General features: G+C 44.7%; 1 protein-coding gene and 1 non-coding gene across 2 annotated transcripts in view; both read right to left on the reverse strand.

Moving 5' to 3' along the window:
• The window catches only part of POLR3E (RNA polymerase III subunit E), a 29577-nt gene extending 19244 nt beyond the window's left edge, over positions 1-10333 (reverse strand). Inside the window, exons 1-7 of the mRNA XM_074840411.1 lie at positions 10226-10333; positions 5742-5822; positions 4580-4630; positions 3116-3193; positions 1498-1613; positions 1094-1176; positions 260-367 (exon numbers count right to left, since the gene is read on the reverse strand). Of these exons, the coding sequence (XP_074696512.1) occupies positions 260-367; positions 1094-1176; positions 1498-1613; positions 3116-3193; positions 4580-4630; positions 5742-5777 (472 nt within the window). The 5' untranslated portion in view covers positions 5778-5822; positions 10226-10333. The remainder of the gene's footprint in view (positions 1-259; positions 368-1093; positions 1177-1497; positions 1614-3115; positions 3194-4579; positions 4631-5741; positions 5823-10225) is intronic.
• A 110-nt stretch (positions 10334-10443) lies between these two features.
• Positions 10444-10525, reverse strand: TRNAL-AAG (transfer RNA leucine (anticodon AAG)). Its single transcript has one exon. It is a non-coding gene; the product is annotated as a tRNA-Leu (tRNA).
• Positions 10526-13414: the final 2889 nt, after the last annotated feature.

Raw genomic sequence — 13414 nt, forward strand, 5'->3', positions numbered from 1 at the left:
GGTGACACACTCCCTACTGCTGCCCTTTGACACTACCCACCACCTCCCATCCCGCTGCCAATCCCCTACACTGTGCCCACGAAACCATTGATGCAGCTACACTGAAAATAAGATCAGTGAAACAATCTGAGAAACGGCCTTATAATCAGTATGTTGTTACAATAAACACCTTCACAATATTATGACTCTTATCAGTAAAATTATAGAGAGAACTTTTATCTCACCTCCCAAAAGAAAACACAACTCATGGAGTATTTACCTTCATTAGCAGCTTCTCTTTCTCTGTGTTTTGCATCAGCCTTGTCCAAGTAGGTGAAGCTTGGCCTCAGCTGAAGAATTCCATGTAGTGGAGTGAGGTGAAGTTCACCTGAAAAAGAGAATTAACATTGGTTAAATTGTTTTTTTCCACTGCACAAGGACAGCACTTTTCATCATCTTCCTATCTCTGTAAGGGCACAGCTTCAATTGAACATAAATATTTAATACGGTAAAACGTAAAAAGAGATTGAAGTGAAAAATTCATCCAGCGCTCAGGATTTCAAAGGAGTATGAAAGACCAAGACCTATTTCTGTTACTATTCTGTGTTGAAACCAGATCTTGTACAGAGCCACATTCTGGCTCAGATCTGGCCTATAGTTCAGGACAATCCTAGTAAAATAGACACCACTAAGACAATCTACATATTTTCATTTCAAATGATCATCAGACCAAAACTCTGTGATGGCATTAGGGGACAAGAGAGTTGAAAAAGTGTTGAATAGGAAATGAGACAGACACCATTAGACGGAGATAGTAATGTAAATAACAATGATAAATTTATGCTACAAACGTGTATTATTTCAGGCCACCATGCACTGTTAAGATCCTGGAGGTATCTACAAACCCACAGCGTTCTTATATATTATTTATAATTTTGCTAGACCTTCTCAAGGACTCTGGCGACACTGATAAAGAAAAATTTTCCTTTCTTTAAAGATGCATCAGACAATTAAAACCTAGTCTGAACCCCCCCCCCCCCCCCCAAACAGGTCTTATTTTAACCCTGAAATGTGCATGTTTCACTGACATGAGGGGTAAGCAAAAGAAACTTACCTTTTTTATAAACAGCAGCTGCATAGCGGGAAACATTACTCGCAGCTTGCGAAGAGCAGAAAGTTTGCTTGTCCATCAGCTTCCTGCAGACAGATGAATACTGTGAGATTGTATTCCACAGGCAATGTGGCATACAGATGTTAAAAGTCTGAAATCACCAGTTCTCAAAATGGAATATTAACAACTGCAGCAAATATATATACTCATCCTTCTGTTTTCAATTCAGAATTCATGAAGCACACCAAAAAACACAGGTCACTTCCAAGAATACTTGCTATATAAGTGTCCAAAGCACCCCTGAGACTGTACGGCCACTTGGTTCTCACTTTTCCCTGAAGGTCTGGTGGACATACATGTATCTATGCTCACCACAAGAAGGGAATGAAGGCAAAGAGGACACCTACGAGGAATAGGTACTTGTTTCATCTGTACACGTGCCATCTACATTGAGAGCAATCTGTTCTCCCTTGCTGCGACAGTAGTTAGGATTCAAAGTATCAATGGCCATTTCAAGTTCAACCTAAAAAATATGAAAGGAAAGACAGCTGATTACCATGGCAGAACTCCAAACATATCAATTAAAATTCAGTCTCATACTTGATAACATTTTCATAGGTTTACAGCAAATTCAAATACATAAGCAGCATAATTCAAATCCACAGGGCAAACCTCATGCATGGAGTTGAGCATATATATGGGGTTTTGTAGGATGGGGACATTTTAACATTAAGCTAGAGATCTATAAACTCTCATGTAAATTAACAGGAGCAGAGAAACAAAAGTTATTTAGGCAGCCTTGAAATACACCTTCACATTGTTGGATACCTTCCACTACATTACCAGTCTAGTTTACTTATCAAGTAAACAAGCAATATCCCCATCAGTGAGGATCCATTCAGAATCTCTCAAACTTAAGGTATGTTTCCTTCTAGCCTGGGTACCAAGCAGTATAAAGTAACTGTGTCCTCTTCAGAGGCAAAGAGGCCTCAATTCTGGTAAGATTGAGACTGCAGCACTTACCACTGACTTCATAGTTGTTTCTGATTTACACTGGTTGAAGTACAGAAACAAGCTCCAAGCTTTTAGTTACAAAAAGAACTATTCCCCATCTCAAACTTTAAACTTCAGACAAATGTTAAAAAATAAGTGTTTTCCTGCATAGCACTTCTCTTTATATACTATAACAATACAGCATATATTCTTCCTCAGGGTGTTCCAAAGCCCTTATAAATCCATATATCACAGCTATTGCCTCATTTTCTTCCCTTTTACATTACTCGCAGACTGAACTAGTTAAAAGTCCCTGGATGAGACAGCAGATTTACAAGTCTGCACAGGGCTTACAATGCAAATGCTTGCTAATTTTAATAGAAGACTTCCTGAACACAACACGCATCCAAACTCCAAAGTTCACCCAAGCACTCTCCTTAACCATTTCCCAGAACAAGATCCTAGTATCACAGACATCTACTGCTGCATTTTTTAAATAAGGCATTTTAAAATCATAGCCACAGTTTTGGGATACATTTGCGAGGAAGTGTAATCAGCCTGGCTTTGGCTATACTTTCACTACCTATACAACCACACTGGTTTCAGAAGGCCTGATGATGATCCACAGTCAGGCAAGAGAGAAATCAAGACCCACACTGACACTGAAAGACAGAGCATGCCTCCAAAGTTCAACCCTTCTCTGAATATTGTAAAGACCTTTAAAATGAAGTTGTATTAGCACAAGCACCTACAGACTGAATTAGCATTATTAACTACGTTTCCCTGAGTGACTCTATATTAAAAAAGTGGCACTTCTATCATGACTTTAATTCCTCTCTTTATAAACTACTCTTATTCTAGACTGTACTTTACAGACACAATGAAAGACTCCCTCATACTTCCAAGCACAGAGATCTGGTCCTGCAAGTAGCTGCATAGTTATAACAGCTTGATAGCACCATGTGCTTTTCATAAGTACACTCTGCACAACATAAAACAACTTTTACAGACTGGACTCAAATGATGACCAACCTTCTGTTGCTTTGGTTTTATCTTCGCTGATAAATGTGTAACATCATCATACGTCATGGAAGCTGGACGAATAGGATACTGAAAAACAAATCCATTTCATAAACTCCTCTTCATTTAAAGATCAAAGAACTTCACAGAAAATAAATCAATCTTTCCTGTCCCCTCATGTGTAGATCCACTTGCCAGATGGATACAAGACATCGAGAAAAGAAATTACCAGACTGATTTGTGAGTCATCAGGGGATTTGGCAGTATGACATAGAAAGCCTGGTGCTTTGCCCCCAGTCCTCTGCTTTCATCACTACACAACCCTCTTCTTGCCCCTCACACACCACAGTAAACTGTAACACGGGAAAATGGTACCACACATTAGTCCAGCAGAAAAAGGAAGCATTAGAAGCAGTTAAAACCCCATCCCTCAGCATTAACTCTCTGGAGAGTTATTAGCGGAAAGTAAAATATTTGCAGGTTTACACAAGTGGTGTCAGCTTACAGGACACGGGCCACATGCAGATAGTTAGGACACCAGACCCAGGTTTAGCTACGTGGGTCTCTCTTCTGAACCTCTGGGGAATGCTGAGAGGATGGTGTGGTATCCAAATGAAATCTTCCAGCCATAGTAGCATCCTGCTCAGAGCTGCCACTTCTCCAGAACACCCACAGGCCCCGTCACTAACCAGTGCTCACTCCTGACACGGAGCAACTACGGGTATCCCACAGACAAGGCTGCCCGGCCTGGTCCAGCATGGCTGGCTGTCTCCAGCCGTGCTCGCTGGCACGTGCCATGCAGAGGATCTGTACAGGAGGCAGTGGGCTTGCCAATGGGCATCACTGGTTTAGAATGAACATTTCATCCAACAGCCTCAAAGGACTTCCCGTTTTGCAGATGGCAAAAGTGAATCTGAACATTTCATCCAACAGCCTCAAAGGACCTCCCGTTTTGCAGATGGCAAAAGTGAATCACAAGGATAAAAAGATTAGAGAAATTCAGTGGCACAATGGAAAACAGACCTCTACCTTCCTAACATATTTCCACCTTCAATCACTAGTTAATCTCCACAACATAAGGGGGCTCTTCTGATGACTCGCACTGATTTATGAAGACTGATGATGTTTTAAATAGGGCCAGTCCTAAAGAAACGTTTGTTTAGTAAAGATGGCAGAAATCAGTGATGACAGAAGACGGCTAAGAGACTGCAGATTTATCCGAACCACAATAAAAAGATATCATCTACTAAAAGCACTTCCTTAGGGTGGTTAAATGTAGTGATTTAATGACAAGTCTGTGCCATAAATGACCATTCCTCACTTGGCAATGATTTAGTAACAAGTATTTCAACTGACTGAGACCCAAACAAGCTTGCCTATATCCAAGACCTTGGCAGGCTGAAGCAGTAAGAAAAGTTACTGTTCTTTGAATTTATTTTAAACAAACTATCACTGCATAAAAGTTAACTGAAATACCTGAAACAGATACAGTTTCTCCAGTAGACTTCTGGCCAGGAACACATCAATCTAAAAAGCAAAACAAACAACTTTTATTGGATGCCAGCTGTAACTGATAGAGCCTCAGATAAAAGTAGAATCCCTTGAGCTAAAATAGTGACAATACTAGCTTTTCATTACAAACTCTAACACAAAACACATTCATGACTCTCTTGTCAAAGATCTCCTCTCTGCTGATTTTGACATGAAATTCTGCAGTTGGCTGTTTTAAAAAACAAACAAAAAAAATCCACTATGCAGACAGACAGTGGCTCTAGCTGTGTTTTTTCTAAGGAAACTTGGCAAACAAATCTGAAATGCAAGAGGAAAATTTTTTTCCGAGAGGCTGAAGTGAACCTGTTATCCCAATTATAGAAAGAGAAGGAAGTTCTCTCTTTGGCAGTACGACTAAAAGGTAACTTCATTACTAGTATTTTGCCATGAAATCTTTCTAAATTAGACAAGAGACACCCACATCCCAAACCTGATTCAGTATTAGCATTTTGCCACCAGCACCAAAAATCCACAGATGTTTCATGAATATCACATACAGAAGCTGCCATTTTAGATACCTTCAAATACCTTTAGATACCTCCTTCTCATAAGCTTGCCCTTCCTTGTACATCTGCTGTGTAAATTCAGACATAAAGTGAACAGGACACTGTGGCTGCTCTTTGGGACACAGCAGTCCTTTAAAGAAGTCCAAAATCAGAACACAACTCCTTGTTTTAGCAGAAGGCATGAGACATTTTCACTTTGTATTTAACAGATACTAACTCATCAAAGTCATTCCAAATTTTACAGCTCTCAGAGACATGCAATACAGTCACTGGAAACACACAGTGGTAGAAGCAAGTTCTCCACCTGTGTTCCTCTTCTGACATGGAAAGATTACAAAGTGTAAAAAAATCTGAGCTGAAATCTGCCAACATGGACATCAGTATGGCAAAATAAATACCATGACCCATATACTTGGCCCACACAACATATTTCCTTGCACAGAGCAAGCCATTGGTTATAAGACAACCCCTGATGTTGATGACACATTGTTTCAGCAACATAAGAACACTGGGAACTATAATGATAATTAAAAAAAAAAAAAGTCTCATGTACAATCACTGCTGCCACAGTGCACTTTTACCTCTTGTATAATTGGATCATCTTCTTCATTTGCCATGCTAGGATACAAAAAGCTTTTTCTCGGCTTATTCCTTGGCACAACCTGAAAGAAAACAGAAATGTCATATGAGTCATTACATCGGTGCCACGTACCACGTAGCCTAGAGTATTTGTTCAAGTTAACTTAGTTCCTTTCAGTGGTAATCTGTTTAGTCTATTTTTCGAAGGAATGTATGTGTTTGCGTGATCAGGTCCCTAATACTCCACAGTCTCGACAGACTGCCATCAAATTTAAAAGACAAGCACATGTCTCAAAAATAGGTTAAGTTCTTGTAACTCTTCTGAAAGCCAGCAGTTATATAAGAAGGAGAGCACTAAATCAGTGCTCTATGGAGGGAAAGACAGGCCTCTGTATTTGATTAAAGTATATCTTTTATATACTCGTAACTACAACCACAGGTAGCAGCTGGTTTTCCAGGCAGCACATCTCCAGTGCACTGGCTCGTCAGTCAGCATGTGTGAGCTCTGAAACTGCCACTGCAGTCGTCACCGTCACTAAGGACAGTGCCATACGGTTCGCTAGCTTCCCTTCTCAGAAAAATTCTTTGAAAGCAGATAATGCAGAAAGCTCCCAGCTAAAGAGATGGGAGAAGAAAACAGCCTGTGTAAACCATGTGCTTGGGACCAGACAATATTTCCATCTGTGAATGTGCTGACCTTGATTTCATCTACCTGACATGTTGCAGCCTGGTCTCCTGGCCTACCACTCTTCAGACTGTATTGCTAAATGAGAGCTCAAAAATACACTCCTCAGCCTCTCTTGGAGTCCTCTGAAATCATAAGAACAACAGATTTTACTTCATAACTACACCAACTCCAAAGAAAATGACTCTGATATTAACTGGGGACTGGATGCTCTAGAACTAAGAGTCATCATGTTCAATCCAGTGCTGGAGTCGGTGTCATGCCTGGTTTGGACCTTTGAATAAAAAATGATCCCTCAGCTAAAGCAACAGTAGTTCTTCCCTGCTGAAATCAAACAAAAGGATTTACAAATTATTTGGGATGCCGTTACATGTTAATTAGTCTAGATCATTTAAGACACCGTCAATCAGCCAGTACTGGTCAAGATAGGCATAAAAAAGTAAGACCTCTCACAAACTAACCAAAGAATGATCAGGCAAAGAAATAAGAACTATGTTTGGGAACTCTCCCTCACTGTCTTCTAGTCCTCAATGCCAGCTTGCTTCTTTGCTGGAACTCTTATGTAGCAAGAGAAAGAGAAAGAGGCAGCATCCAGGATCAGTTGGCAAGAGAGAGGTTGCAAAAGAATGAAGCCAGCATCCGTGTTACATACAAGATGGTGGTGTTTTTTCAAATACACAAGCCATCACACAATTAAGCAGCTCAGGATATTTCAGCAGACATGCAGGCTTCTCAGAACATCACATTAATATACACACAGTTATCTAAAAAACCTTTCAGAGAGGCTGGATAGGCATTCTGGATATGAGTGTTACTAACATCACCATGCGGGCAAATTTCCCTTCAGGCAACACCTCTGGTTTACTTTCTGCCATTCCACCTAGAAATATGACTCCGTATTTTTCACTTACAGGTTCTCCACTACCAAAAAAGTACCCCTCTCAGTAGTGAACTGGAATTTTCCATTTCTTTATACACCAGCATATCCCTGGCTTGTCCCACCATACATCTGTATTTGAAAATCTACCACCTAATAATATTTCAGATTTCTATTTGGAATAATTTTGTAGAAATGCAAAACCTTCACAGCAAAAAGCCAGTACCTTAACTACAGTCTGGGGCTGTCACTGTACGACTGTATGTGATATCTGATTGATGTTAGAGTGTTTTCTGCAATCAGGCACTCAGTTCTACCCAGAAAGACATGCATGAATATGTTGTTTTAAAGAAATGAGATTTGTCAGTTCCAATTTTGCTCTCCCTGTGCATGTCCCCTGGGTGGCCTGATACAGCATGCTTACATAAAGCCAGCCTGATAGCTCTGCACGAAATGGAATAACTGCAGTTTTCATTCAGAACAAAGCTGATGACAGAAGGATGCCCAAGATGTGTGAGCACATGTGATAACATCCAGAATGGGGGAGACTTGGGCCCAAACCCCCCTTCCTTACCCCCATGAGAAGGCTGGGAAACCACCCTTCCCTTCCTGACAGCCTGAGTGCCAAGTATGTGCTAGCTTGTTCTCTCTCTCCTGAGAAAGTTATTCCACTTTCCAGAAGAGAAATTAAGATTCCTTGGGCTAAGGAGATAAAGCAAAACTCAGCCTGAAGGACCTGGTCTCTGGTCTTTCATCTAATGCTGCTTACGCAATTACACACGAAATCTCTTTGTGAATCCAGCTGTCAGTACTCAAGGAAAATGTTGTATTACAGAGATTTAATTTTTTTAAATTCATTTAAGGATAAAGAATAACTACAGTTCCTTTTATTGGGAATATCAGAATGATAGGTCTATAAATAGGAAGCAGTCTGTCCCAGCACAATTTGTAATACTCATGCAACCTGAAGAAATCTTATAAATCAGAATGAAGCTTTCACTGAAGGCATACAGACGCAATTCTACGCCTACAGTATGTGTATATATATATATATATATGGTGGTGTTCATTTCTACATTGGTCATATACATATGACACCACAAGAGTTATAGAATGGAATTAAACACTAGGAGGTAGCAAACATGGTCAACAGTTTCAAATTTCCTTCTGGCAGTTCTTTTAAAAGTGACTTTCCTTTAAGGTGCAAATCAAAATATAATGCAAGTTATTAGCATGAATCATTAAACTTCAGAACAGCTTGCAGGAGGGCAAGAGACATAAATCTTCTAATTTCTCCTGCAATGTGACCAACACTAGGACCAATGAAACCACTCATTAGCCACCTGTAACATTAATTTAGAACCAATGAAGAAAAATATTGTTATTAAAGAACTGTAAGAAAAGCAACTCACTCCTACCCCTAAGTTTGAGCTTAGAAGGGCGTTTGGTTACTACAGTTTATTTTTATTACCAGAGACTTCAATATAACTGTAAGAAGAAAAATTGCAAATCTGCATGTCATCTGACACACACAGACTTTTAGCCAGGCCTGCAAGAAATGCTCCAGCATTTCATCGATACCTAAATTTGTCAGTAAAAATGGACCCCCAAAGTGCCAACACTGAAACTTGCAATATTCTTCACATATAATTATGCCTTAACCTATAGGTAACAAACCAGTGAAGTGGGAAAAATGTCATCTCCTGAGTCACTACCATAATTTCCTCTGGCACCTGGACTTTCTTCTGTAGGGGGTTCTTTCAGTCCAGCCCTAACAGCAATCCTCTAGCTCAAGGTGGCCAATGGCATACAGTAAAATGGAAGCTGCAAAAAAAGCTGAAGCACCTTCCAAACATTTATGATAATTACAGTTTTGACCCAATTATTTGCTTAATTTTCTCCTTGCTTTGCTCATCTGCAAGCAGCTTTGCAGTCACCTTCAGGTAGTGAACCCAAAGAGGGCTCCCCTGCACCAAGACCTCTCTTTGGAGGTGATGTCACTGAAGCACACCTTCAGGATTTAAGAAATTATGCATTAAGCATGAACCTTTCTTTAACACCTCAACGTTTATGTTGCGAAGCGCTAGGCCCGTTCTGCCAGGTGCAGGGATTGAGCTGCTCGCTGCGGTGCGGTAACTCACCCACTGGCAGCCCCGGACCGTGGCAGGTGGGGGTGCCGAGCCCCAGCCTCCAGGCAGGCAGCCCTCCACCTCGCAGAGGCTCGGCCGCGGGCCCTGCGCACCCCAACGCTCCCCGCTGACAACGGCCTCTTCATTTCTGGCAACTTCCGAGCCCACTTTCTCCTGACACAGCAGCCTGGCAGCAGACGCGGAGCGCAGGGAAGGGGGACCTGAGGAGGAAGGCCACGGCCGACCACCCAAACCCGCACGTAACGCGGGGATGAACCAAAGCCAGCCCGGAGCAGGAGGGACCGGGCGCCTCGTCCCCCGGCGGGGCAGGGCTGTGCTACAGCCCCCGCAGAGCCGATGCTCAGGCAGGGGCAGCCAGCTGCATTTTTGGGGGCGTGAGCTGCGCCCTTCCAGGGCGGGAGGCGCAGAGCTGCCAGCCCAGGGCGGGGAAGGGCTCCGGGCCGGCCAGTGCTGCCGCTTCACAGCCCCGGGGGGACCGGGCGGCACCCCTCGGTGCGCCGGTGAGGGGAGCCGAGGGGCAGAGGCCTGTGACCGGACCCCCACCCCGCCCCTTCAAGGGCCCCGCCACGGTGGCCCCGCCCGGACGGCTGCAGCCCCGCGCCCTCGGTGCTCGCCGCGGTGTCAAGTCCTCAGAGAGTCTCGTCTCCACCGCACCCCCCGCAGAGGCAAAGCCCACCTCAGCCCAGGCCGCGCTCCCCCCGCCTCCGCCGCCCGGAGGGTCCCCGTCACCCACGCGGCCCCGCCAGGAGCAAAAGCAGTGCCGCCAGCCTCTACCTTGCGGGCGGGCCGGCGCGGGCAGCGGGGCCGCCGGCTCCCCGGTGGCGGTGCGCGGCGCGGCGGGCGGCCCTCAGGCAGCGGCCATGTTGGTGTCACTCCGGCCGGCACGTGGGGACGCGGCCCTCCTCCTACCCACAATGCTCTCCCGCGCGGCGGCCGGCGCGACCGCCAGGGGGCGCTGCAGCGGCCGCGGCCCGCAGCAGAAAAAACTTTGCTGGCAGCGGTGGGATTCGAACCCACGCCCCCGAAGAGACTGGAGCCTTAATCCAGCGCCTTAGACCGCTCGGCCACGCTACCGCCCTGAAAGCCCTTCTTTCGCTGCCACTTTTACTCGGGACCGGCCTTTCTCCCGCTTTTTCCCTTTCTGCTTCTCCCTTCGGCGGTTCCCCCACTCCATCTCCGGACCCCGACCCGAGCAACGCCTCTCACTACACACCCCTCCCAGCTTAAAAATAAAACACTGCGGGTTTTTAAATCCCTGTCTCCGAGCAGCCGCAGTTGCAGCGGCGCGAGGCCGTCAGGGGCGGACCAGCAGGGAGGGAGGGAGCAGCGTCCCTGCGCGGCCCCGGGCCGCGGGGGGCTGCGGGCGACAGCGCGGCCGCGGGCGGGGCTGGGCCGAGCCCTCCGCGCCGCCCCGCTGCCACGTGGATGCCACGGCGCAGCACGCTCGCCTTTAAAAAAGATAAATCTAAAACCTGAGCATTTTAATTTTCTGCTGCCAAGCTACAACTCACTGAATTTGCAAGTGGAAAGTCAGCAGACCTTATGGTTGGAGGGGGGTGGTTTTTGCTTGCAGCACAGGGACCGGCGTGGCAGGCTGTAGTAGCAGCAGTAGTAGTACAACTTTTGTGAAAAGGGATAGTAGCACACTTTAGCTGCCTGGTGCCCTATGAAGGCGCCCTTGGGAGTCTCTGTCCGTATTTTGCCTGAAATTATTGTAGGTTTTCTTAAGGAATTGATGTTATTCTCACCCCTTAATTCGAGTTGGAGAAAAACTCCAGCTTCTCTAAGGTAGGGCCACAAAGACAATGCAGCTTGATTTAATTCTGTAGTTGTGGCAGTCCGTAGAGAAAATAAACCTGCCAGAGCCCTGCTGACAGCCTCCGTTCACCCACCTCCCAGGCACCTCCGCAGCCTGCCGGTCCCTGCAGCACCCTGCAGTCCCGGCTCTCTCCCCAGGGAGCTGCTGGACGTGATTCTGCCAAGAGGCTGCAGATTTGCACAGTCTTGCTAAAAATTTCATTCACTGCCTGCAAAGTACTGAGGAATAACAGCACACACGTGTAAGTGTGAATGGGATCCTTCTTCAGCACTGCTGCAGTTTCACACCCTCAGTTCAGTGCCTTTTCAGAAAGATGCGGGGTTTTTTGAGAACAGAGGGAGCTGACGCTCCTCCCACGGCCCTGGCTTTGCAGAAAAGCAGGAGAGGTTCAGAGAGGAGAGAAGGTAGGCAGACCTGAACTGGCTTCACACAGCAAAGCACCTGTCATCTGTTCAGGCAGAAAAGTTTAGGGAAATAGTCTGATTTAGCAGTTTCTGAGCACCTGCACGTGCAGCAGTGGACAGGGGGTACTGTCCACAGCACAGCACACTGGGTGTGTGGGGGGAGGCTGTTTGGAGCACATCTTACAAGTGGTTTTCTTATTGCAAGAGCTGCTCGGCACCCCAGGTCCTTTTGCCCAGGCAGTGAGAGGTACCAACACCCTCCTACAGAACTGCTTTTCTGCCCTGCCATGACTGAGCTCAGCCTCTGACCCCAAAAGGTTTGTGCACCTGGCCAGAGGCACTTCTGAACACTGAAGACAGCCTGTGCACCCAAGATTAGTTACATCAGCCACATGTGACACTTACAGGGGTAAGAGTACAGGTCACCCTCAGGGCTGGCAGTTGGGTCACCAGATTTCTCATTTTACCAGTGACAATTAAAAGAATCAACTTACAGGAGAACTCAAAATACAACACAAGCTACCAGCCTCATTATATTGCTTTCCTGGCACAGCCAGAGAAGAGCAAAGACCCAACGCTCGTATCTGTCTCCAGAGTAAGGACCAGGCCTGATGCTTACAAACTGGGCAGCTGTCCCCATGAAGTGCTCAGGTCCCCAGCAGTGGGAGGCACACGAGAGAAGCCCCTGAATTTAAACCTGAAAACAGCTTGACTCACCACCAGAAGCACTGGTCCTGAATCCAACCTGAGCTTTAATCAAAATCTTCCCTTTTAAAATTCAGATGAAAAGTCCTGACTTAGCTCAAGTAAACTACACCTGTGTCTGTCAGCAGCCACTCTACTCTCAGAAGTGAACTTATACCTGGGGGGAAGAGAGCAAGATTCAAATCAGTCCCACAGACCAGTAATTAAGAAACAGGCAATATTTTTATTTACACTTTCTAAGTGTTGGCTGTCTCCGTACTTTCTGATAGATGCTATCCTCGCTTCCTTTGTTACACTTACCAAACACTCCAGCTCTCAGTAACAGCAGCTAAAGACAAGACTTGCAGTGACAATTTTCACCATTTTTCATCTCAGTGACACTATGGTGGAGTGAAGAGGCCCTGCTGGGGCTTTTGTGTTATGAGATTCTGCTATTTCAAAGTGCCTTTGCTGGAGAACAATTTCATATCATTTAAACTGCACAGGTATAATAAATTATACCTGTCTAAATAAAGCAATGAAAAAGCAACAGTAAAGCTCCATTTTTACAGTTTAAAAGGGCTAGTATCAGACAGTTTATTCTTGAACAGAAAGGGGAATAAATCATACTGAAGATGACAGTGTATCATTAGATACTGAAGCCATTACAAAAAACTCTCCCATCTCGTAACATAGAGGCGAACTATTTCTATTCTTTTCTCAGGACAAAGCAAAGATGGAAGGCATAAAGATGCCTCTGTAGCAGTCCTGCAAATGAGCACTTCAGTCCTTACATCTTACACCATATTAGTTACAAACACTGCATGTGTAACTGAATGCAAATAAAACAGCACAGCAACCATTTAGTCTTCTCAAGGAAACCAGAATTTGTTGGTACACATCTAATTATTTCCTCCTAGTTAGTTACTTCTGACAGTTGAAAGTGACTGAAGTCAGGGATGGAATAATAAAAACAACACAGGGTTTCTGGAAGCTTGCAATATAGTAGGATTGAACATTGGCAAGTTATAAAGAAAAAACCAAAAGCAAACCACC

This window comes from Strix aluco, chromosome 15, assembly GCF_031877795.1.
Source record: "Strix aluco isolate bStrAlu1 chromosome 15, bStrAlu1.hap1, whole genome shotgun sequence".
NCBI classification, from domain to species: Eukaryota; Metazoa; Chordata; class Aves; order Strigiformes; family Strigidae; genus Strix; species Strix aluco.